Raw genomic sequence first — 26,983 nt, forward strand, 5'->3', positions numbered from 1 at the left:
TGAAGATGGTTGGGCTGTGCACATTTTCCTCAAGAACTCATGCAGTGACATAACTATTTATTTACTTCAGTTTTGCTGGAGCTCTTTTGTGCCATTCTTGGTTGAATGTTGCCTTGAGGCAAAGGATGACTATCTTTGTGGTGTCAAAATTTGATACATAAAGGTCAAGTAGTACATCATTTGGGAGGTAAAAATCCTGGTAGAAGCCAGAATTGCAGGCCAATTTTTGGTAGTATCACAAGGAAATAAGCTCTCTTTTATATAACAGTTAGTTAACTATAATTCATATAGATGCGTGTTTGTGGACACAATAGCAGATATTTTAGTCATTTTTAAAACAAAATGTTGCAGTATAATTTAATAAAATCTACATGGCAAGCATTATGTAGCCATTTCTAGACTGACTATGTACTGTTCTCAATTGACGGCAACATGCTCTGGAAGGTTCCAAGAATTTAAATAGTTAGTAGAATGACCATTTGTAATTAAACCTCAAACTAAAATAGCAGTTGATCTCTGAATTACAGATGTCAGTTGAAGAATACTTGGCCATTTCTCTGGACAACTGCCCTCTCCCACCAGTAGTCCATAACGATTTGAGATAACGTCCAGTCTGATTTCAAACCAGATTCTGTTATTTCAGCCTCCAAGATTTTCATCAACTTTTTCTGGGAGACTATTCTACATAACCATTATTTGGGTGGAATGGGAGTGGGTGGAGGATTTGGAGCAGCAATTTCTCTTGATCTGGTGTTAAGTGTTAGAAAAACTAGTACACAAGGTAACTTGAAAGTACACCCACAGGATTGGGGAAATCCAATAAATATAAAGCCAAATTTAAATTCTACAAATTTTAAGAATTGGTGTTATCCCTCTTATTTGATCATATTGCCCTAAACCAATGCACATGGGCTACTCCGACTCTTCCCCCATCTAAATGATTCCCACTTGTTTGATTACCAGGAATAATACAGAATTGGCTTAATACCTCTTGACTCAATTAGCTGTAATCCTGCAATAGATCTGCAGAGCAATACAAATGTTCCATTTAATCAGGTCTGGCTGTTTCTGGACCAGAATCCCAAATTTTGCACATATTAATCCTACACTTCTCCACTCCCCCTCAAATTCTTGGCTGAAGAACTAGTTTGTTGTTCAATAGTGACCACCTAGACCATACTTAAATTACTTGGTGAAAGACTAAGCTCACCTGAATACTGAACTCTTCCTTCGAGTTCAAAATCAATGCCAGATCAGCCTTCTCCCTCCCCTTTCTATGTGAAGCCACCCTTGGAACACAGAAGCCTGTAAGGAAAGAGCCATTGAAGTGGTGGTATCATTTGCAGGCCAGAAAGATTTTAGACTTGGTAACCTAAACCTTTCTTCTCCCCTCCGCTCTGTTCAGACCAGCTCTGACCTTGTTCCTCCACTCCTCTTTTGATATGTAAATATTTTAAGTAATGCTCAATTTTCCAAAAAGAACTGACACTGGAAAAGGTACTATTAAATGACACACCTTTCATTTTTAGGGAGGCTGTTCTTGCACTCTTCATCCTACCCTGCAGTGAAATATGATGTATGTATTACAAGTCCCCTCGGTGCCACTGCTAGAAGATTATGATTGAGGGTCTGCTCTTGGAGTGGTGGAAAGGCACAGTATATTTCTTCACATTCTGATGATCTTGAACATTTCCCTGTTTTGAAGAGAATGGTAATGAATCCCAGAAAAAATCCCTGGATTAGCCAGAAAAATAGATAATCACCATACAGTGCAAATGTTGCTGTCATTTCCTTCTTGCCAGCATGTTCTTTCCTAACCTGTCAATAGCTTTATTAAGAGCATGAAAATCGCAAGAATTGGGGCAGTCCCATAATTATATAACTTGATTGCAAATATCATGTAGATTTGGAGCTTGCTGCACTGTAGACACATGATGTAGTGGTTCCAGACAAATTGATTATTGATGACATAAACAAGAGGTTCATTGCTTAGATGAGATTGTTGCCTCGGGTACAATGTTGCATAGTCTAGGTCTTGATTCAGTTAGTTTCAGTTAATAGTACACGAAAGAAAATGTAATTAAAATTCCAGCCTGAACAAAATGGGTGTATTCTGCTCTGGTCTATGCTGAAGAGCATGTGGAGAACAAGGTTGGACATTTTCTCAGCATGCCCACATGTAAAACACTAATTGAAAGAGGTACTTGTCTTTTTTTTTGCCAGCTGGACTTCCCAGTGAGAGATATTGTCACAAGAAAAGCAGAAAATTGGCAAATGCCAAGAGATGCATTTTGTTGTGTTGGTTATGAAGTAAATGTTCAAAGAAGTGGCTCAGCTTGCCTTTTCGGGTGTGGGCAAAAGGAAGAAATGAAACACCTGCATATTGAAGTTAAACATGTCTATGAATACTGTGCTGTTTCAAGGTTGGGAAATTATGACTTGGCACCGGACACGACAACGGCAAAATACCAAGCCCAGTCGACCCTGCAAGGTCCTCCTTACTAACATCTGGGGACTTGTGCCAAAATTGGGAGAGCTGTCCCACAGACTAGTCAAGCAACAGCCTGACATAGCCATACTCACAGAATCATATCTTTCAGCCAACGTCCCAGACTCTTCCATCACCATCCCTGGGTATGTCCTGTCCCACCGGCAGGACAAACCCACCAGAGGTGGCGGTACAGTGATATACAGTCAGGAGGGAGTGGCCCTGGGAGTCCTCAACATTGACTCTGGACCCCATGAAATCTCATGGCATCAGGTCAAACATGGGCAAGGAAACCTCCTGCTGATTACCACCTACCGTCCTCCCTCAGCTGATGAATCAGCCCTCCTCCATGTTGAACACCACTTGGAGGAAGCACTGAGGGTAGCAAGGGCACAAAATGTACTCTGGGTGGGGGACTTCAATGTCCATCACCAAGAGTGGCTCGGTAGCACCACTACTGACCGAGCTGGCCGAGTCCTGAAGGACATAGCTGCTAGACTGGGCCTGCGGCAGGTGGTGAGCAAACCAACACGAGGGAAAAACTTACTTGACCTCGTCCTCACCAATCTACCTGTCGCAAATGCATCTGTCCATGACAGTATTGGTAGGAGTGACCACCGCACAGTCCTCGTGGAGATGAAATCCCGTCTTCGCACTGAGGACACCATCCAACGTGTTGTGTGGCACTACCACCGTGCTAAATGGGATAGATTCAGAACAGATCTAGCAGCTCAGAACTGGGCATCCATGAGGCGCTGTGGGCCATCAGCAGCAGCAGAATTGTATTCTGGCACAATCTGTAACCTCATGGCCTGGCATATTCCTCACTCTACCATTACCAACAAGCCAGGGGATCAACCCTGGTTCAATGAGGAGTGTAGAAGAGCATGCCAGGAGCAGCACCAGGTGTACCTAAAAATGAGGTGCCAACCTGGTGAAGCTACAACTCAGGACTACATGCATGCTAAACAGCGGAAGCAACATGCTATAGACAGAGCTAAGCGATTCCACAACCAACGGATCAGATCAAAGCTCTGCAGTCCTGCCACATCCAGTCGTGAATGGTGGTGGACAATTAAACAACTAACGGGAGGAGGAGGCTCTGCAAACATCCCCATTCTCAATGATGGCGGAGTCCAGCACGTGAGTGCAAAAGACAAGGCTGAAGCGTTTGCAACCATCTTCAGCCAGAAGTGCCGAGTGGATAATCCATCTCAGCCTCCTCCCGATATCCCCACCATCACGGAAGCCAGTCTTCGGCCAATTCGATTCACTCCACGTGATATCAAGAAACGGCTGAGTGCACTGGATACAGCAAAGGCTATGGGCCCCGACAACATCCCAGCTGTAGTGCTGAAGACTTGTGCTCCAGAACTAGCTGCGCCTCTAGCCAAGCTGTTCCAGTACAGCTACAACACTGGCATCCACCCGACAATGTGGAAAATTGCCCAGGTATGTCCTGTCCACAAAAAGCAGGACAAATCCAATCCGGCCAATTACCGCCCCATCAGTCTCCTCTCAATCATCAGCAAAGTGATGGAAGGTGTCGTCGACAGTGCTATCAAGCGGTACTTACTCACCAATAACCTACTCACCGATGCTCAGTTTGGGTTCCGCCAGGACCACTGGGCTCCAGACCTCATTACAGCCTTAGTCCAAACATGGACAAAAGAGCTGAATTCCAGAGGTGAGGTGAGAGTGACTGCCCTTGACATCAAGGCAGCATTTGACCGAGTGTGGCACCAAGGAGCCCTAGTAAAATTGAAGTCAATGGGAATCGGGGAAAACTCTCCAGTGGCTGGAGTCATACCGAGCACAAAGGAAGATGGTAGTGGTTGTTGGAGGCCAATCATCTCAGCCCCAGGGCATTGCTGCAGGAGTTCCTCAGGGCAGTGTCCTAGACCCAACCATCTTCAGCTGCTTCATCAATGACCTTCCCTCCATCATCAGGTCAGAAATGGGGATGTTCGCTGATGACTGCACAGTGTTCAGTTCCATTCGCAACCCCTCAGATAATGAAGCAGTCCGAGCCTGCATGCAGCAAGACCTGGACAACATCCAGGCTTGGGCTGATAAGTGGCAAGTAATATTCGCGCCAGATAAGTGCCAGGCAATGACCATCTCCAACAAGAGAGAGTCTAACCACCTCCCCTTGACATTCAACGGCATTACCATCGCCGAATCCCCCACCATCAACATCCTGGGGGTCACCATTGACCAGAAACTTAACTGGACCAGCCATATAAATACTGTGGCTACGAGAGCAGGTCAGAGGCTGGGTATTCTGCGGCGAGTGACTCACCTGACTCCCCAAAGCCTTTCCACCATCTACAAGGCACAAGTCAGGAGTGTGATGGAATACTCTCCATTTGCCTGGATGAGTGCAGCTCCAACAACACTCAAGAAGCTCGACACCATCCAAGATAAAGCAGCCCGCTTGATTGGCACCCCATCCACCACCCTAAACATTCACTCCCTTCACCACCGGCGCACTGTGGCTGCAGTGTGCACCATCCACAGGATGCACTGCAGCAACTCGCCAAGGCTTCTTCGACAGCAACTCCCAAACCCGCGACCTCTACCACCTAGAAGGACAAGGACAAGAGCAGCAGGCGCATGGGAACAACACCACCTGCACGTTCCCCTCCAAGTCACACACCATCCTGACTTGGAAATATATCGCCGTTCCTTCAGTGTCGCTGGGTCAAAATCCTGGAACTCCCTTCCTAACAGCACTGTGGGAGAACAGTCACCACACGGACTGCAGCGGTTCAAGAAGGCGGCTCACCACCACCTTCTCGAGGGCAATTAGGGATGGGCAATAAATGCCGGCCTTGCCAGCGATGCCCACATCCCGTGAACGAATTAAAAAAAAAAGTATACTTGGGTTCACTTGGCTCTGTGAATCAAGGAATACTAAATTAATCAACATTCTTTATTAATTTGTACGTTCAAATGGGAAATACTTCTGGGACCTGTGTTTAAACTATTCCCTGAATGATGGAATGGAAGCATCGGCTGGCTTTGTTTTGGAGAAAAATACAGGGCCATTGGGGGAGAGCAGGGCAGTGGGAGTAGTTTTGTAATGCTCTGTGCATCCTCTTTGCTAATCATGGTGGGCCAAATGGCTGCCTCTGCTGTAAACATCTATGGTTCTGTCAGGGTAAAATTAATTTGAGCAGCCTCACCAAGTTCCTTGTTGGTGCACAGTAATAACGTGCATTTATATAGCGCCTTTAACGTAGTAAAACATTTCAAGGTGCTTCACTGGAGTGTTATCAGAAAAAATTTGACACTGAGCCACATAAGGAGATATTAGAACAGATGACCAAAAGCTTGGTCAAAGAGGTAGGTTTTAAGGAGCATCAAGGAGGTAGAGGGGTTTAGGGAGGGAATTCTGGGGCTAGACTGGTAAAGGCGCAGCCACCAATGGTGGGGCAAAGGATGGCTGAAGGCTTAACTGAAAGTGGAGGTAGGGGGGAGGGAAAGCTGATACACTGGCGACAGGGAGCCAGTGGAGGTCAAATGGGACAAAGTCGGTATTCAACTCATATCCTATCCTGCAAAATGGCCTGAAGAGTAATGAGTTGATATTTGTGTAAAATGGTGCTGAGAAAGCGGAGAGATCAAATTGATCCTTGAAGTAATGAAAGCATGAATGAGGGTTTCAGCAGCAGTGATAGCCAGCTTGGGTGAACAGTATTTTGGAAATGAAAGTAAGCTTTATGGTGGACTGGATGTCGCTTTGAAGTCAGCTCTTGAGGCAACGTTTCTGATGTGGCCCAAACAGGATGACTTTGATCTCATTGATCTGGTTCATCGAAAACTTCGTCAGACAGCGTAGCTGCTGTCACTACAGTGATGTAGGAGGAAAAGTTTGGCATTATCTGCATTATAATGAAAACTGATGGCATATTTGCAGGCATACTAGAGATGCCTGTGCTGGCACAGGATGAAGAATCTTTGGAAAAGATGTACTGACTGCATTAAGATAGCTAGGAATAGAACCGGGAGAGAGTAGTACTGTAGAGGTGGACCATGGAGCCAAGGTATTGGTAGTGGAGGAAGATGGAATGGTTGAATGAATCTAAAGACAGAGGTTGAAGCGGCATAACAACCACAGCCGCCACATAAAATATTTGACCATGGCGGTCTCAGTGCCGTGATGGAATAAAAAGCAGACTGGAGGAATTTAACATCAAGTGGTAGGAGAGGTGGATGCAGAGTAAGCTACTGTAGCAATGATACCTCTAATTGGGTACTAAAAGTTGGCAGTCTCCATGAAGTGACCAAGCTGGCTGGAGGGGGACAACATTGTTGGAACAAGTGATATTTTTGAGATTGGAACAGAATTAAGGGATGTTAACTTTGTAGCTGGCTGTCCTTTCCTATATCAGGTATCCAAGTGGAGCGTCAACAATTATGAACTTTGAGAGTACTTCATGCTCAAGTTGGGTGCCTGAAATAGGAAAGCGTTTAATTTATATGGCATTTATATATCCCTAGGTTTGAACTCATTTTTTAAAAAAGGTGTCTGTGTCAATTAAGAAAAAGGCAACCAAGAGCACTTCATTTTTTTAAATCTTTGTTGGGGGTAAGTACTTTCTCAGTTCAGCTCTATCATCTGGCTCCAGAACATATTTGAATTCCATTTTCTACTGCTTTTCTTTGAAGTCTTTGAAAATTAGCACCTTGAGGAAAAACTTCTGAAAGTAATAGTTTTGAAAGAGTAGTGAAGTTCACGATTTCACCAGTTGCTCATGTGCTTCAGCCTGTTAGTTTTATGCCTATTTTGTTGAGTAGCTTTTGTCTTTGATTCATGCTTTTCCTATGATTTAACATTTGCATTAAATGTTATGGATTTTTGACCCCCCTGCTCCCTTTGTGTCACATGGCTTTCAAAGGTCTGAAGCTTGTTCTAAGACCAGAAGAGTTGGACACTGCTCTCTCTAAGGTTATCCTGTCATCATGAATGTCTAACAGTGGCTTCATGAGTGCTGCTATCTTAAGGAAGCATCCTTCCAGCTGTACATCTGGGAGGAAAATAACTTTAGATGGGGCATGCTTGCAAAGTGCTTGTGGGATTGACAGTTAAAAGATGCTCTGACTGAATGATGTACATTCTCATCTCCAAGAAGAGAAGTATTGATAAGCTCAGTCGCCAGAGTGGCATCCTTCAGCTTCAGTTACTAAGCTTGCCAACCTCAAAGTTTTTCAGTACTGACATTGGCCATCCTGATAGAAGCATGTAGCTAAAGCCGCTAGATTGTTGATCAACACAATAGTGGAGTAATCATTTTCTCAAGCACACAACTGAGCTTTTGTTGAAGCAGTTGCTTCAGCATTTAGAATGATCAATTATAAGTGGTATTAGCCAATCCTGATATTGATCATCCTCCCACAAATATAGAATTACTAGGATAAATGGAGAGAAACTTTTTCTGCTGTTGGGGGATTCTAGGACAAGGGAACATAACCTTAAAATCAGAGCTAGGCCATTCAGGAGCAAAGTTAGGAAACACTTCTTCACGCAAAGGGTGGTAGAAGTGTGGAACACTCTCTCATTAAAAAGCAGTAGATGCAAGTTCAATTAATAATTTTAAATCAGAGATTGATTGGTTTTTGCTAGCCAAGGCGGGTAAATGGAATTAGTATACAGATCAGCCATGATCTCATTGACTGGCAGAACAGGTTCGAAGGGCCGAATGGTCATCTATTCCTATGTTCCAAGCTGACCAGAAGTATATGCAATATACAACATGTGACCTCATCAGGCATAGGGTAACCTACTTGAACTCCACTAATTTGGCAATGTAACCCAGCATCCTGTTTGCTTGGTTTATTGCTGCTTCAAACTATTTAAACATTATGTGACAAATCATCTAACAACTGTAGGTCTCCTTCAACTTTTCACCATGGCAACTTCAGTTACACCCAAGGTGTCTCTTCCCCCCCCCCCCCCCCCCCCCCCCAACATACAGGAATTTGTCGGCAATGAGTAAACCCCATCAAGCTCTGCGGAAGTCCTGCCCCGAACTCATTTAATCCGTGAATTTAACTTGCAATGATACGGCAATTCCAAAGTCATTTATACACACAAAGAATCATAGAATAATACAGCATTGAAGGAGGCCATTCGGCCCATCGTGCCTGTGCCAGCTCTTTGAAAGAGCTATCCAATTAGTGCCACTCCCCTGTGCTTTCTCCTGAGCTCTGTAAATTTTTCCCCTTCAAGTATTTATCCAATTCCCTTTGGAAAATTATTGAATCTGGTCCCACCACCCTTTCAGACATCTTAAATCTGTGTCCTTTGGTTACTGACTCTTCTGCCAGTGGAAACAGAGTAAATGAGAAACTATCAAAACTCATGATTTAGAACGCCTCTATTAAATCTCTTCTTAACCTTCTCTGCTCGAAGGGGAACAACCCCAGCTTCTCCTAGTCTCTCCACATAACTGAAGTCCCTCATCCCCTGGTACCGTTCTGGAAAATCTCCTCTGCACCCTCGCAAGGCTTTGACATCCTCAAGTGTGGTGCCCAGAATTGGATACAATACTCCAGGTGGGGCCTAACCAGTATGTTATAAAGTTTTAACATAACTTCTTTGCTTTTGTAGTCTATGCCTCTATTTATAAAGCTGCGCATCCCATATTTTTTAACAGCCTTCTCAACTTGCCCTACAAAGATTTGTGTACATTCACCCCCAGGTCTCTGTTCCTGCACCTCCTTTAAAATTGTACCATTTCATTTATATTGCCTCTCCTCATTCATCCTACCAAAATGCATCACTTCACACTTCTCTACATTAAATTTCATCTGCCATGTTTCTGCCCATTTCATCAGTCTGCCTACATCCGCCTGAAGTCTGTTACTAACCTCCACGTTGTTTACTACATTTCCAAGTATCATGTCATCTGCAAAGTTTGAAATTATGCCCTGTGTACCCAAGTCCAGGTCACTAATGTATATCAGAAACAGCAGTGGTTCTAATACCAGTCCCTGGGAGACACCAGTGTTTACTTCCCTCCTGTGTGGGGGTGGGGGTGGGGGTGGGGGGGAAACAACCATTCACCACTACTCTCTGCTTTCTGTCCCTAAGCTAATTTCGTATCCACACTGCCACTGCCCCATTAATCCCAGAATAGGAGGGCTCCTGAGACATCCCTGGCAGTACCTTGCCTCCATCCCCTACCCTCTACCGTCTACCCTCTACTTCCTTTCCCTCAGTCAGTTGCTAATCCATGCCTACTGACCTAAATTTGTAAATGAGTCTCATGCAATGCTCCATCAAGGGTCATTTGGAAGATACTGCCTCAGAAAATAAGTCTGAGGTCAGTCAGATAAGATCTACCTCCTTTTTAAAATTGTTGACGTCATTATTTTTGTTACAGCTACTCTTCCATTTTCTTATCATTGGTTACATAAATTTTCTGATTACGGTATTCGGATCAGTGCATGTATATTGCCACATATGCCACTATTGCCCTTCTTGATTATGGGAATTTCATTACCTTGTTTCCTGCCTGTCAGAATCTCCCCAATATTCATTAATTCCCTTGAAACCAGTCAGTAAATCATGTATACTCCCTTGTCTTAGTACCTTTTGGGTGTTATTCATCTGTCCCTGAGGGGTTCATTAGTTTTCAGGCCCTTCCTTGTATCTGGCACCTCTGTTTCACGAACATCAAATTCCCAATGTATTGTTAGTGTGAAAACCTCCGAGAAGTAGACATTTAGCATGTTAACCAGCCACTATTCATCTTGTTCAAATCCATACAAGTCCCTTCGAGTTTTAACTTTCTCCCTGACTATCCTCTTGCTTTTATAATATTGATGTGGAGATGCCGGTGATGGACTGGGGTGGACAAATGTAAGGAATCTTACAACACCAGGTTATAGTCCAACAAATTTATTTTAAAATCACAAGCTTTCGGAGATTATCCCCTTCGTCAGATGAATGAGTGAAAAGGTTCTCAAATCGCATATCTTATACAATGCTGGGACAGCATCACACCAATCAAAAGGTGTCGTTGTTATTCAAACAGGCCAGTCACGGAGAACAGCACGTCCCAGTACACTGGATATACATTGTGTCAATTACACAGGCAGGCAGAAAGAAACCCAAAATGGCAGAGAGAGAGAGAGAATATTAAAAAACATATAATTTTTTCCCCCCTTTTTGCTGGTGGGGTTACGTGTAGCGTGACATGAACCCAAGATCCTGGTTGAGGCCGTCCTCATGGGTGCGGAACTTGGCTATCAACTTCTGCTCGACGATTTTGCGTTGTCGTGTGTCTCGAAGGCTGCCTTGGAGAACGCTTACCCGAAGATCGGTGGCTGAATGTCCTTGACTGCTAAAGTGTTCCCCGACTGGGAGGGAACCCTCCTGTCTGGCGATTGTTGCGCGGTGTCCGTTCATCCGTTGTCGCAGTGTCTGCATGGTCTCGCCAATGTACCATGCTCCGGGGCATCCTTTCCTGCAACGTATGAGGTAGACAACGTTGGCCGAGTCACAGGAGTATGAACCATGCACCTGGTGGGTGGTGTCCTCTCGTGTGATGGTGGTATCCGTGTCGATGATCTGGCATGTCTTGCAGAGATTGCGGTGGCAGGGTTGTGTGGTGTCGTGGACGCTGTTCTCCTGAAAACTGGGCAACTTGCTGCGAACGATGGTCTGTTTGAGGTTGGGTGGCTGTTTAAAGGCGAGCAGTGGAGGTGTGGGGATGGCCATAGCGAGGTGTTCGTCGTCATCGATGACTTGTTGAAGGCTGCGAGAAATGGTGTAGTTTCTCCGCTCCAGGGAAGTACTGGACGACGAAGGGTACTCTGTTGGTTGCGTCCCGTGTTTGTCTTCTGAGGAGGTCTATGCGATTCTTTGCTGTGGCCCGTCGGAACTGTCGATCGACAAGTCGAGCGTCATATCCCGTTCTTACGAGGGCGTCTTTCAGCGTCTGTAGGTGTCCATCGCGTTCCTCCTCGTCTGAGCAGATCCTGTGTATTCGTAGGGCCTGTCCATAGGGGATGGCCTCTTTGACGTGGTTGGGGTGGAAGCTGGAAAAGTGGAGCATCGTGAGGTTGTCCGTGGGCTTGCGGTAGAGTGAGGTGCCTGACGAGGAATTCATCAGGAGAATGAGGCTCCGGGAATTCTGCCACAAACCCCAAGATTTCAACAGCGAACCCAATGAGACAATCAATGATCCAGAACAGCAGACAGAGGGATCCACGGTACAGCAACCGAAGAGGAAAGAGTCAAACTGGACTCCTCCGGAGGGTCGCTACCCTCAGCTTGACATGTATGCCCAAGCTGTCAGGAAATGCGTCAATGCCAGATTCATCAGGCGCACTCAGAAGACAGTCCAGAATGTGACCCGAGCACAACGCAACGCCATCAACGCTCTCAAGACCAACCGAAACATCGTCATCAAACCAGCGGACAAAGGAGGAGCCATTGTCATACAGAACAGAACGGACTATTGCAAAGAAGCATACCGACAACTGGACAACCAGGAACACTACAGACAGTTACCCCCAGATCCGACCAAAGAACATACCCACCAGCTCAACAAACAGATCAAGACCTTCGATCCAGACCTTCAAAGCATCCTACGCACTCTCATCCCACGTACTCCCCGCGTGGGAGACTTCTACTGCCTCCCAAAGATACACAAAGCCAACACACCCGGACGTCCTATCGTATCAGGCAATGGAACCCTGTGTGAGAACCTCTCTGGATACATCGAGGGCATCCTGAAACCAATCGTACAGGGAACCCCCAGCTTCTGTTGCGACACGACAGACTTCCTACAAAAACTCAGCACCCACGGACCAGTTGAACCAGGAACACTTCTCACCACGATGGACGTCTCGGCACTCGACACCAGTATCCCCCACGATGACGGCATCGCTGCAACAGCCTCAGTACTCAACACCAACAACAGCCAATCTCCAGACGCCATCCTACAACTCATCCGCTTCATCCTGGATCACAATGTCTTCACCTTCGATAACCAGTTCTTTACCCAAACACACGGAACAGCCATGGGGACCAAATTTGCACCCCAATACGCCAACATTTTCATGCACAAGTTCGAGCACGACTTCTTCACTGCACAGGACCTCCAACCAACGCTATACACCAGGTACATCGACGACATTTTCTTCCTATGGACCCACGGCGAAGAATCACTGAAGAGACTACACGATAACATCAACAAGTTCCATCCCACCATCAAACTTACCATGGACTACTCCTCAGAATCGGTTTCTTTCTTGGACACACAAATCTCCATCAAAGACGGGCACCTCAGCACCTCACTCTACCGCAAGCCCACGGACAACCTCACGATGCTCCACTTTTCCAGCTTCCACCCCAACCACGTCAAAGAGGCCATCCCCTATGGACAGGCCCTACGAATACACAGGATCTGCTCAGACGAGGAGGAACGCGATGGACACCTACAGACGCCCTCGTAAGAACGGGATATGACGCTCGACTTGTCGATCGACAGTTCCGACGGGCCACAGCGAAGAATCGCATAGACCTCCTCAGAAGACTAACACGGGACGCAACGTACTTCGTCGTCCAGTACTTCCCTGGAGCGGAGAAACTACACCATGTTCTCCGCAGCCTTCAACATGTCATCGATGACGACGAACACCTCGCTAAGGCCATCCCCACGCCTCCACTGCTCGCCTTTAAACAGCCACCCAACCTCAAACAGACCATCGTTCGCAGCAAGTTACCCAGTTTTCAGGAGAACAGCGTCCACGATACCACACAACCCTGCCACGGCAACCTCTGCAAGACATGCCAGATCATCGACACGGATACCACCATCACACGAGAGGACACCACCCACCAGGTGCATGGTTCATACTCCTGTGACTCGGCCAACGTTGTCTACCTCATACGTTGCAGGAAAGGATGCCCCGGAGCATGGTACATTGGCGAGACCATGCAGACACTGCGACAACGGATGAACGGACACCGCGCAACAATCGCCAGTCAGGAGGGTTCCCTCCCAGTCGGGGAACACTTTAGCAGTCAAGGACATTCAGCCACCGATCTTCGGGTAAGCGTTCTCCAAGGCGGCCTTCGAGACACACGACAACGCAAAATCGTCGAGCAGAAGTTGATAGCCAAGTTCCGCACCCATGAGGACGGCCTCAACCGGGATCTTGGGTTCATGTCACGCTACACGTAACCCCACCAGCAAAAAGGGGGAAAAAAATTATATGTTTTTTAATATTCTCTCTCTCTCTGTCTCTGTCTCTGTCTCTGTCTCTGTCTGCCATTTTGGGTTTCTTTCTGCCTGCCTGTGTAATTGACACAATGTATGTCCAGTGTACTGGGACGTGCTGTTCTCCGTGACTGGCCTGTTTGAATAACAACGACACCTTTTGATTGGTGTGATGCTGTCCCAGCATTGTATAAGATATGCGATTTGAGAACCTTTTCACTCATTCATCTGACGAAGGGGATAATCTCCGAAAGCTTGTGATTTTAAAATAAATTTGTTGGACTATAACCTGGTGTTGTAAGATTCCTTACATTTTATAATATTGGAAGAATATTTTGCATCTGTGGCTATGTCCCCTTTCAGCTTTCTCTTGGCATTCCTAATCTCTGTTTGACCTGTCTGTATAATCTGCTCAGCCAAATAGTCAACCTCTCTCGTCTCCCTTCAACCTTTTCATTGTTTCTCCAGTCTCTTTTAAAAAAAAATTTTGTTAGTGCATTTCAGAGCATTTTTGTTTATTTTGCTTTTGTACTCAATTATGTACTTTGCCACATGCCTTGCTTAATGTTTTTGAAGGGTGACTATTCACCCTTGACAGATTTATGTGTTCCATCCTCTGAGTATGCCCCTGACATTTTCCCCCTTGAAGTTATGTGCTAGTGTTTGGTTCCTTTTGAGGACTTAATATTTACACTATTGTTCATTTCAGTACATTCCAAGTACTGGGAATGAGATGCTTGGAGTAGATTCTAATCATGATTTAGGTCTATCTGCTGGACATCCCTTCCCTGGCTTTAAACTCTCTTTCCTAATATGGTCCAATACCAAGGCAATTTGGATAACTTGGTAAAGGCAGGATCAGTAACATCAAGAACTGATCATCTGTTAATGAAGGAATGATGTGGAGATGCCGGTGATGGACTGGGGTGGACAAATGTAAGGAATCTTACAACACCAGGTTATAGTCCAACAAATTTATTTTAAAATCACAAGCTTTTGGAGATTATCTCCTTCGTCAGATGAATGAATGAAGGAAATGATAGTTGTCTAAACTGTGTGAATTCGTCAATGATGATTCAAGTTTAGACTGAATATGGAAGTCTTGCATGTAGAGAAAGATGTAGTACTTCTGGAAAGAGAATACAAACATTGGGATTCCTGGATGGGTAGTAAATAGTTATATGTACATAGTATTTAACATGTACGTATTATTCTCGAGCATTCAGTGAATCTCATTTGCGTTCAGCCATCCCGATGGGTGCCTTTTGTAGATCCGATGCTTGCTAAGGTTACAACCCAAATTAAGCTGGGCAGAATTGTGCAACCAGCAAGACGACTGAAATCATCTATGGATGCTGTGGATATGATCAGTGGGACACTATCTCGAGGCATTGTACTGTTTAGGATCATTTGAGAATTTCAGGGTTTGAGCTCATATACAGGTAATATCCTCTTTTCAAGTAGGGAGGATATTAATGTTACCTTTGATTTATAAGCAGCACCAACAGAGTTCCATTCTTGGTGCGACTTAGACAAGAAAGATATCTGGATAGTTTCCTAAGAAGAGCTATCTAGGCAAGAAAACAGCTTTTTTGGACAAAGCATGGTTTTTATCTAAGGTCAAGTAAAGTGAGTAGCAACGCAGGATATAAGAAGGGGCCTCCTGAATCTTCCACTCACATCAGTGAGTCAGGAAAGATAAACATAAGCTTGAAGCATCATTGCTGATGGTGAGGAAGAACTGAGCATGTGCTCCAGTTTGAAATGTGATTAAAAACTGAGGGGAGAGAACTAAAATATGAATTAACTATTTTAAAGGAATAGGATTTGTAACAGCCCTCCCTCTGTACAAGTAGTGGACTGTTCTATTTGTGGAGATAGTGCTGCATTTGAAGAATGAGGAGCACTGCACCTTTAATGAGTTATCTAATGTTACTTGTCTAATTGTAAAATGGTATAAGTGATGGAAGATAACTTGTGCTTCCTGTCTGGCATTTTAAACTGTTGAGTTACAGTAAATTGTTGCTAGATTTGGTTGATAAGCCATACCAAATCTGCATTCTTGTCTCCATAAATGTATGTGTAAATAGGACCGATGGGTAAGAGTTTAAATGCTACTAATGGTGCTATATATCTTGTTCTTGTGTATTGGGCAACTTTTTTGCTGATGGGGGAGGAGAGCCACACACGTACAATCATTTGCATCAAAGATTACTGTATATGTCCTTCATGAATTCTCCATCTAATTAGCAATTGTTTTTATCCCAGGGTGATGGGGGATTTTCTGCCACCCTGCCACATTATCATAGACTAATAGAATGATACAGCATGGAAGGAGGCTATTTGGCCCATAGTGCCTGTGCCGGTTCTTTCAAAGAGCTATCTAGTTAGTCCCATTTTCCAGCCCTTTCCCCATACCCCTGCAAATTTTCCCCTTCAGTTATTTATCCAAATCTCTTTTGAAAGTTATTATTGAATTTGCTTCCACCACCCTTTTAGGCAGTGCATTCCAGATCATAACAACTCGCTGCATTTTTAAAAACAAGTTTCTCCTCATCTTGTCTCTGGTTCTTTTGCCAGTTTTAATTGGGGAAGTACTTTGATTCTCTTCTGTACGGACAGCAGGTGTATTCAGGTTATCTCCATATCAGAGAAGGTTTTACACCGTTAGGTTATTTTGTCATTCAATGACTTTTGGGTCTTCCTCCAGCTTCGGTCCCCAGAAATGTATATGAACAGAGTTTTCTCAAATTTTTGTTGAATGTTACGCATTTGTGTTTTAAATTCTGAAAACAAGTTCAGAATTTGAGAAGCCACATCAGTATTACTTTCTAAAGGTCTGCAAAGGTGCAACAACTTTTAGGAATTTTTGATGTTGCTATGGATGGATGCTTGTATGCTGGAAACTTAATGTGTATTGTAATGTAACAGAGTCGTTTTAATGGGATTTCTAGTAAGATCACTGTACCAGTCCTACTTTTTCTTTGACAAGACTTTATCTCTGTCTGACTGTCAGCTGCAATTTTGTAATGTATTGTATTTTTATTGTTTTATAGAATATTTTCCTTCTTGGATGTTGTCACTCTGTGTCGGTGTGCTCAGGTTTCCAAGGTATAGTATTTTACTTTTGGTTGCTGTTTATTTTTAATCACTGGGATTAAAATGTATTAACAAATAGTTGGGTAAAGATATTTCCAGAAAATTGCCATTTCAACATTATCCACCAAACATTGTTGTAATTGCTTGCAATTGAAATAACTAAAATAGTCACTTCATGAAGGCACTTTGTTGGTTAATTCATTTGTTTACCATAACTTTTCAACATTGTGGAGATGAAAGGGAGGGAAATGGCAAAGGAACAGTTGAGTAGTTTGTGTAACAATTCTATTGCTTAAAATGGAAGCAATGTATTTGACCCCAATGATGCATTCTTCAAAACTGTTTGAAGGTGTTTTTCCTGTTCTGTTTAAGTGTTTTTTGGTAGAAAAACATAAATTGCTGGAATTAGACAGCAGGTCTCAGTATCTATCAGGAGAAAAAGTGGATTAACACTTTGGGTATAACCTATTTGTCAGGAAGGCTCTTGGTATATTGGTGGTTTAGTTCACAGCTGTGGAACAGTTTATTATTAGACCATCAGTGACCTTCCAGTTTGTTTTGTACAAAACCTAGGACAGCAGTTTGTTCATATCATGCTAAAATTTTTAGGTGTGAACCTTTGCGCTGGTTTTGAAAGGTACCTATCAGTTTAAAATATGAAGGTTGTTTCACTTTTTTTCACAGAACAGTTCCTAAATATATTTGTTTTGATGAATTGTTCCATGTGCAATTGCTTTGCATTTCTTTTATAACCCACTGCACCTTACAGGGTAAAAATTATTTACCTGTTTCTTTAAGCGAGTTTGAAATTACCTGTTCAGTAATTACTCATTTGATTCATTTTTATAGGGTCTATTAATAGAAATACTATGGATTACTTGAGGACTTCTCAACAATAAGATAAAATGGTAAAATATAACTGTACACTTTTGGTGTTCTAGATTTACGTTTGATATTTTCTGCTTGGTCATAAGACTTGAGAAGTTCTGCTCCTGTGTGTAATTCAACTCAGGCCTCTAGTTGAAATGAATTAGCTGAACAATTCGTGTCTTAATGTCTTGATTATAGGTAATTACCACTGATATATCAAAGTATACTTTGTTTTTATGTGCTAGTGGATTACTTACACACCTTTGAGAAAGTTACTGGCTACAGGCATGGTGCTGTTGTACTGTTTTTTAAAAAGGAGAAAGGGATAGACCGAGTAATTACAGGCCAGTCAGCCTAACCTCGGCGGTGGGCAAATTATTAGAAAACATTCTGAGGGACAGTATTAATTGTCATTTAGAAAGGCACGGATTAATCAAGGACAGTCAGCATGGATTTGTTAAGGGTAAATCGTGTCTGACTAACTTGATTAAATTTTTTGAGGAGGTTACAAGGAGGGTCAATGAGGGGTAGCGTGTTTGTAGTCCACATGGATTTTAGCCAGGCTTTTGACAAGGTTCCACATGGCCGACTGGTCAGAAAGGTGAAAGCCCATGGGATCTAGGGAAAGTGGCAAGTTGGATCAAAAATTGGCTCAGTAGCAGGAAGCAAAGGATGAGGGTTGACGGGTGTTTTTGTGACTGGAAGGATGTTTCCAGTGAGGTCCCTTGCTTTTTTTGGTATATATCAATGACTTGGACTTAAATGTAGGGGGCATGATTAAGTAGTTTGCAGATGATACAAAAATTGGCTGTGTGTTTGATAGTGAGGAGGAAAGCTGGAGACTGCGGGAAGATATCAGTGGACTAGTCAGGTGGGCAGAAAAGTGGCAAATGGAATTCAATCTGGAGAAATGTGAGGTAATGCATTTGGGGAGGGCAAACAAGGTAAGGGAATACACAATAAATGGTAGGATACGGAAGTTTAGGGGAAGTGAGGGACCTTGGAGTGCATGTCCACAGTTCCCTGAAGGTAGCAGGACAAGTAGATAAGGTGGTTAAGAAGGCATACGGGATACTTATATTCTGTGCCTCGGCTAATAAAGAAAAGAACAGGGAGGTTATGCTAGAACTGTATAAAACACTAGTTAGGCCACAGCTTCAATACTGCATACAGTTCTGATCACATTACAGGAAAGGTGTGATTGCACTAGAGAGGGTACAGAGGAGAATTACGAGGATGTTGCCAGGACTGGAGAATTTTAGCTATGGATAGGATTGGATAGGCTGGGTTGTTTTCTTTAGCACAGAGGAGGCTGAGGGGAGATTTAATTGAGGTGTACAAAATTGAGGGGCTTAGATAGTGGATAGGAAAGACCTATTTCCCTTTGGAGAGGGGTCACTGACCAGGGGGCATAGATTTAAAGTAATTGGTAGAAGGATTAGAGTGGTGAGAATTTTTTTTCACCAAAGGGTGGTGGTGGGGGGGTCTGGAACTCACTGCCTGAAAGGATGGTAGAGGCAGAAACTCTCATTGCATTTAAAAAGTACTTGGATATGCACTTGAAGTGCCGTAACCTGCAAGGCTACGGACCAAGAGCTGGAAAGTGGGATTCGGCTGGATAGCTCATTTTCGGCTGGCACGGACACGATGGGTGGAATGGCCTCCTTATGTGCCGTAAATTTCGATGATTCGAAGTTGAGAGGAATATCAAATTACTTTTGACATTCAGTTCCTACTGCGAACCAGTTTAAAAATAGGAGAAACAATGCTGCTGTGGTCTTTATCCTCCTATGGAACGGGTGGATGAATCCAGTCCCCTTCCCTCTGTACTATCCTTGTTTGGTAAGGAGGTGATTTTGCAAGGCAGGTGATTGAAAGACTACAAATGTAAATATATTGTAGCATAATGTTTGGTATACAATATAATGTCACCAATTGTAACAAATACCAAACATTTATTATTTTATGCGACAAACCTTAATTTTACTTCTTAAATTAAAGATTATTTAACATAAAATCTATATAACCCAGGACCCTGAATTAGCATGAGTTACATTAATGTGTATGCCACACGAAATTTAGTTGAGCAATAGAATATGTAAATGACCGATACAATGGCAAATTATAGACTTCAGAAAAAGGATCTAAAATATTTTTAGTTGTGTATGTACAGGGAAGGGATATTAGGGAGGCTTAGTAAACAGAGGTGTTAACTGAATTCTTTATATTGGTATTCACAAATAAAGCTTCTAGATAAATGCTAGATCCACATATTTTGGCATGGGAATGTCTCTCTCTGTCTCCCTCCCTCCCTCCTGGAAATGAGAAGAAACAGGTGAGGCTCTGGACAGTGTTATTAGGAGCTGCATAAACACAGGAGCTGTGACTGAGGAATGACTAGGATCGTGACTTTTAAAAAAAAATGAACTATGAACCTGGGAGACTGGTGAAATGGGCAGACATATGGCAGATGAAATTTAATGCAGTGAAGTGATGTATTTTGGAAGGGAGAATGAGGAGAGGCACTATAAACTAAAGGGGGTGCAGGAGCAGAGACTTGGAGGTTCACCAACACAAACCTTTTGAAGGTGGCAGGACAAGTTGATAAAACTATTGAAGCATAAGGGATCCTTGGCTTTATAAATAGTGGCATACAGTACAAAACCAAGGAAGTTATGGTAAACCTTTATAAAGCACTGGTTAGACCTCAACTAGAGTATTGTCCAATTCTGGGCACCATACTTTAGGAAGGATGTCAAGGCCTTGGAGAGGGTGCAGAGAAGATTCACCAGAATGGTACCAGGGATGAGAGACTTCAGTTAAGTGGAGAGACTGGAGAAGCTGGGATGGTTGTTCTTAGAGCAGAGAATGTTAAGGAGAGATTTATTAGAGGTGTTCAAAATTGAGGGGTTTTGATAGTGGATGGGGAGAAACTGTTTCCACTGGCAAGAGGGTTGCTAACTGGAGGACACAGGTTTAAGATAATTGGCATAAAAGCCATTTGGGGGAGGGGGTGGGGGAGGAAGAAAGAGAGATGAGAATTTTTTTAACGCAGTGAGTTATGATCAGGAATGCACTGCCTGAGAGGGTAGTGGAAGCAGACTCAATAGTAACTTTCGAAAGGGAAGAGGCTATATACTTGAAAAGGAAAGATTTGCAGGGCTATGGGGAAAGAGCAGGGGAGTGGGACTAATTGGGCAACTCTTTCAAAGAGCTGGCATAGGCATGATGGGCCAAATGGCCTCCTTCTGTGCTGTATGATTCCATGAATCTATAACAGACCATACGATTGTATATTGTCAATACAGAATACACAATTCTCAATAATGGAAAAAGTGCTTAATATTCTAAAGAGCAAAGCTGACTTAAGGCATAGGCAGCATGTATTTAGAAGCAATAGATTGTGGCCCATAATCACTGGAATTCTTTGAATTAGTAGGGGTGGACTATCCAGGGGATATAATTTGCTTGTAATTTTAGAAGACATTTTGATAAGTCTATACACAAGGCTTTTTGAAAGATTATGGCTAATATAATTGATAGCAAGTTAGCCAAACTGTAGGGAAAACTGCAATAGAAAGTGATATTCATAAATGTAAAGTGTTAGATTACATCAGAAAAATATGACAGGTATTCAATGAAAGGAATTGTATTAGCATAAAGAGACTTCAAAAGTGGCCTGAGTATAATAGTAGACACATGACAAAGGAGAATGGCAAAAGACCATCACATCTGTCAAGCTCACCCATCCAGACATGTTGCTGCCTTGCGGAATTGAATCAATATCTCCTCTTCCCCCAAGTTATGCAAGCTCCTGAACAAGGTGTAAAATCTGTGTTTAATTTAGGGGAAAACGTTGGGAAATTCATCTGACTCCCTAATGCAAACAAGTGAGCTCCAGGAAACTGCACTAACTTGAGGCTTCCTATTTCCAGCTGCTACCCCAACCAATCTTTTTACACACAAAGGGTTGTAGAAGTTTGGAACTCTCTTCCGCAAATGGCAATTGATACTAGCTCAATTGCTAAATTTAAATCTGAGATAGATAGCTTTTTGGCAACCAAAGGTATTAAGGGATATGGGCCAAAGGCAGTGATATGGGCCAAAGGCAGGTATATGGAGTTAGATCACAGATCAGCCATGATCTTATCAAATGGCAGAGCAGGCACGAGGGGCTGAATGGCCTACTGCTGTTCCTATGTTCCTAAACGTCCTCCCTTCTCAGGAACTTGTTCAGTTCTCTTTTTGTAGGACGGCAGACTCTCCATTGTCACACATGTTTCTGTAATCTGTTCCAGTAGGAAATGATGCCCTGTGAAAAGGAATTCATAGCATCTAACCAATTCTTGTGTATGTCATACTCTTTACCCTCGAGTTCTCCCATCTCAAATGATCTATTCAACTGAACAGAATCTGTTCCCTTTTCGTTATTTTAAAAACCTCAACGGTATCTCCCCTTAGTTTGCGTTTCTCTAACAAAAATAATACCAACTCCTGGAACCTAAGACTGGATATCATTTTGTCCAACCTTGTAACTTCAAGGTCTTGGTTTTCCCTGCCACAGCCACGTGTATCGACCAAAACTAGATGCACTGTTCTAAATTAAGCCACACCAACTTTGTACAACCCAAGTGTAGCATTCTTAGTTTCATATTGCACATGTTATCTGTAGCAATAGAACCTAGAACTCTGTTTGCTTTCCTAATAGCCCCATTACTGCTTGAAGACCATAAATGATTTATTCACTGACCCATTGGTTCCTCTCCTGCTCTATAACCTTCAGCAGGTACCCCTGCATTATATGCTTGGAGGTACCCTGGCCCAAGTTCACTGCCATATATTCTGAAAAATGCTACAGGATGATGTTAGAAATGCCAGCAAGTAGTTTCTGCTGCACAGGCTTGCCCTCTGGCGCTTGGGACTTCAGCTGAAAATTTCACTTGGGCCGAGGTACTGAAATTTGGTGCTGTTGTGAACAAATTTTGTGTGTGTGAGAAAGATGTGTTGTAGGGTTGGTAATTTTCACCCTGCTCCTGTGGAGCTACAACACCCAGAGTGCACCATTATAACCCGCATCACCTGACAACCGGATAAAATAAAAACTGGAGAGTTCCAACTCCTGCAGAGAAATTCTATACGTGAGAAAGACAAATGAATCATAAGAGGTGTAGTTTTCACCGTGCTCCTACGCATCTTGAATACTCAGTGTACTGTGACCCAGGCATCAAATGTACAAATAACTGGGGTGAAAGAAGCAGGTCAAGGTCAAAAAAATGGATTTTCATCTTTTAAATGTAGTATACAGTTCAAATCACTTTTTAAAAAAAAAATTAGCTAATGATATTTGGGATTTTTTTCGGTCTTTTTTTTATTCGTTCATGGGATGTGGGCGTCGCTGGCAAAGCCAGCATTTATTGCCTATCCCTAATTGCCCCTGAGAAGGTGGTGGTGAGCCCCCGCCTTGAACCGCTGCAGTCAGTGTGGTGAAGGTTCTCCCACAGTGCTGTTAGGAAGGGAGTTGCAGGATTTTGACCCAGCGATGATGAAGGAACGGTGATATATTTCCAAGTCGGGATGGTGTCACTTGGAGGGGAAAGTGCAGGTGGTGGTGTTCCCATGTGCCTGCTGCCCTTGACCTTCTAGGTGGTAGAGGTCGCGGGTTTGGGATGTGTTGTCGAAGAAGTCTTTGGCGAGTTGCTGCAGTGCATCCTGTAGATGGTACACACTGCAGCCACAGTGCGCCGGTGGTGAAGGGAGTAAATGTTTAGGGTGATGGATGGGGTGCCAATCAAGCGGGCTGCTTTGTCCTGGATGGTGTCGAGCTTCTTGAGTGTTGTTGGAGCTGCACTCATCCAGGCAAGTGGAGAGTATTCCATCACACTCCTGACTTGTGCCTTGCAGATGGCTTTGGGGAGTCAGGGGGTGAGCCACTCACCGCAGAATATCCAGCCTCTGATCTGCTCTTGTAGCCACATTATTTATATGGCTGGTCCAGTTAAGTTTCTGGTCAATGGTGACCCCCCCAGGATGTTGATGGTGGGGGATTTGGTGATGGTAATGCCGTTGAATGTCAAGGGGAGGTGGTTAGACTCTCTCTTGTTGGAGATGTCATTGCCTGGCACTTGTCTGGCGCAAATGTTACTTGCCAGGTCTTGCTACATGCGGGCTCGGACTGCTTCATTATTTGAGGGGATGCGAATGGAACTAAACATTGTGCAATCATCAGCGAACATCCCCATTTCTGACCTGATGATGGAGGGAAGGTCATTGACGACGCAGCTGAAGATGGTTGGGCCTGGGACACTGCCCTGAGGAACTCCTGCAGCAATGTCCTGGGGCTGAGATGATAGGCCTCCAACAACCACTACCATCTTCCTTTGTGCTAGGTATGACTCCAGCCACTGGAGAGTTTTCCCCCTGATTCCCATTTACTTCAATTTTACTAGGGCCCCTTGGTGCCACACTCGGTCAAATGCTACCTTGATGTCAAGGGCTGTCACTCTCGCCTCACCTCTGGAATTCAGCTCTTTTGTCCATGTTTGGACCAAAGCTGTAATGAGGTTTGGAGCCGAGTAGTCCTGGCGGAACCCAAACTGAGCATCGGTGAGCAGGTTATTGGTGTGTAAGTGCCGCTTGATAGCACTGTCGACGACACCTTCCATCACTTTGCTGATGATTGAGAGGAGACTGATGGGGCGGTAATTGGCCAGATTGGATTTGTCCTGCCTTTTGTGAACAGGACATACCTGGGCAATTTTCCACATTGTCGGGTAGATGCCAGTGTTGTAGCGGCACTGGAACAGCTTGGCTGGAGGTGCAGCTAGTTCTGGAGCACAAGTCTTCAGCAGTACAGCTGGGATGTTGTCGGGGCCCATAGCCTTTGCTGTATACAGTGCACTCAGCCATTTCTTGATATCACGTGGAGTGAATCGAATTGGCTGAAGACTGGCTTCTGTGATGGGGATATCGGGAGGAGGCCGAGATGGATCGTCCACTCGGCGCTTCTGGCTGAAGATGGTTGCAAACACTTCAGCCTTGTCTTTTGCACTCCCGTGCTGGACTCTGCCATCATTGAAGATGGGATTATGTACAGAGCCTCCTCCTCCTGTTAGTTGTTTAATTGTCCACTACCATTCACGACTGGATGTGGCAGGACTGCAGAGCTTTGATTTAGCACGGTGGTAGTGCCACACAACACGTTGGATGGTGTCCTCAGTGCGAAGACGGAACTTCGTCTCCATGAGGACTGTGTGGTGGTCACTCCTACCAATACTGTCATGGACAGATGCATTTGCGACAGGTAGATTTGGTGAGGACGAGGTCAAGTAAGTTTTTCCCTCGTGTTGGTTCGCTCTCCACCTGCCGCAGGCCCAGTCTGGCAGCTGTGTCCTTCAGGACTTGGCCAGCTTGGTCAGTCTTGCTGAATGAGGGGACCTAATATTTGCACTGGGGCTCGAAGGAGATATTTGAGATGTCTTGATGCTGACCTAGGACACTGCAGCCTGAGTCAACCAACCGGTTGCTTGGTCAGCGAAGCCTGGACCATGGTTGTTATTGGAAACGTCACCATAGGAGAAACCTCCTTGGATAGTGCTACACCAACAACCGCTTCAAGAACTACACATATACTGACGGAAGAAAGTATTCTAGTATCCTTGTAATATACTTGAAAATAGCTGAGAAGAAGGATGAAAATTTTAGAGTCATAGAGTTATACAGCATGGATAGAGGCCCTTCGGCCCATCGTGTCCGCGCCGGCCATCAGCCCTGTCTACTCTAATCCCATATTCCAGCATTTGGTCCGTAGCCTTGTATGCTATGGCATTTCAAGTGCTCATCCAAATGCTTCTTGAATGTTGAGGGTTCCTGCCTCCACAACCCTTTCAGGCAGTGAGTTCCAGACTCCAACCACCCTCTGGGTGAAAAAGTTCTTTCTCAAATCCCCTCTAAACCTCCCGCCTTTTACCTTGAATCTATGTCCCCTTGTTATAGTGCCCTCAACGAAGGGAAAAGGCTCCTTAGTATCCATCCTATCTGTGCCCCTCATAATTTTGTACACCTCAATCATGTCCCCCCTCAGCCTCCTCTGCTCCAAGGAAAACAAACCCAATCTTCCCAGTCTCTCTTCATAGCTGAAGCGCTCCAGCCCTGGTAACATCCTGGTGAATCTCCTCTGCACCCTCTCCAAAGCGATCACATCCTTCCTGTAGTGTGGCGACCAGAACTGCACACAGTACTCCAGCTGTGGCCTAACCAGTGTTTTATACAGCTCCATCATAACCTCCTTGCTCTTATATTCTATGCCTCGGCTAATAAAGGCAAGTATCCCATATGCCTTCTTTACCACCTTATCTACCTGTTCTGCCGCCTTCAGGGATCTGTGAACTTGCACACCAAGATCCCTCTGACCCTCTGTCTTGCCTAGGGTCCTCCCATTCATTGTGTATTCCCTTGCCTTGTTAGTCCCTCCAAAGTGCATCACCTCGCACTTTTCCGGGTTAAATTCCATTTGCCACTGTTCCGCCCATCTGACCAACCCATCTATATCGTCCTGCAGACTGAGGCTATCCTCCTCGCTATTTACCACCCTACCAATCTTTGTATCATCAGTGAACTTACTGATCATACCTTTTACATTCATATCCAAGTCATTAATGTAGACCACAAACAGCAAGGGACCCAGCACCGATCCCTGTGGTACCCCACTGGCCACAGGCTTCCAGTCACAAAAACAACCTTCGATCATCACCCTCTGCCTTCTGCCACTAAGCCAGTTTTGTATCCAAAGTGCCAAGGCACCCTGGATTCCATGGGCTCGTACCTTCTTGACCAGTCTCCTGTGGGGGACTTTATCGAAGGCCTTACTGAAATCCATGTATACCACATCCACTGCGTTACCCTCATCCACACGCCTAGTCACCCCCTCAAAAAATTCAATCAAATTAGTCAGACATGATCTTCCCTTGACAAAGCCATGTTGACTATCCCTGATTAATCCTTGCTTCTCCAAGTGGAGACTAATTTTGTCCTTCAGAATTTTTTCCAATAATTTTCCTACCACTGATGTTAGGCTCACTGGCCTGTAGTTCCCCGGTTTTTCCCTACTCCCCTTCTTGAATAATGGTATTACATTAGCGGTTCTCCAGTCCTCTGGCACATCCCCTGTGGCCAGAGAGGTTCTGAATATATGTGTCAGAGCCCCCGCAATCTCCTCCTTTGCCTCACACAGTAGCCTGGGATACATTTCGTCCGGGCCTGGGGATTTATCCATTTTTAGGCCTGCTAA

At 44.3% G+C, this 26,983-nt stretch overlaps 1 protein-coding gene across 3 annotated transcripts in view; it reads left to right on the forward strand.

Annotated features, from left to right (window-relative positions):
• fbxl2 (F-box and leucine-rich repeat protein 2) overlaps window positions 1-26,983 on the forward strand; it is a 180,942-nt gene that overhangs the window by 20,158 nt on the left and 133,801 nt on the right. For 2 of the 3 annotated variants that reach the window (XM_067981069.1, XM_067981076.1), the window contains exon 3: window positions 16,785-16,839. In XM_067981069.1, the coding sequence (XP_067837170.1) occupies window positions 16,785-16,839 (55 nt within the window). Of the gene's footprint in view, window positions 1-16,784; window positions 16,840-17,674; window positions 17,736-26,983 lie in introns of those variants that run through there. The other variant, XM_067981083.1, reaches the window with a different exon arrangement.

Source organism: Heptranchias perlo, chromosome 3, assembly GCF_035084215.1.
Source record: "Heptranchias perlo isolate sHepPer1 chromosome 3, sHepPer1.hap1, whole genome shotgun sequence".
Lineage (NCBI taxonomy): Eukaryota > Metazoa > Chordata > Chondrichthyes > Hexanchiformes > Hexanchidae > Heptranchias > Heptranchias perlo.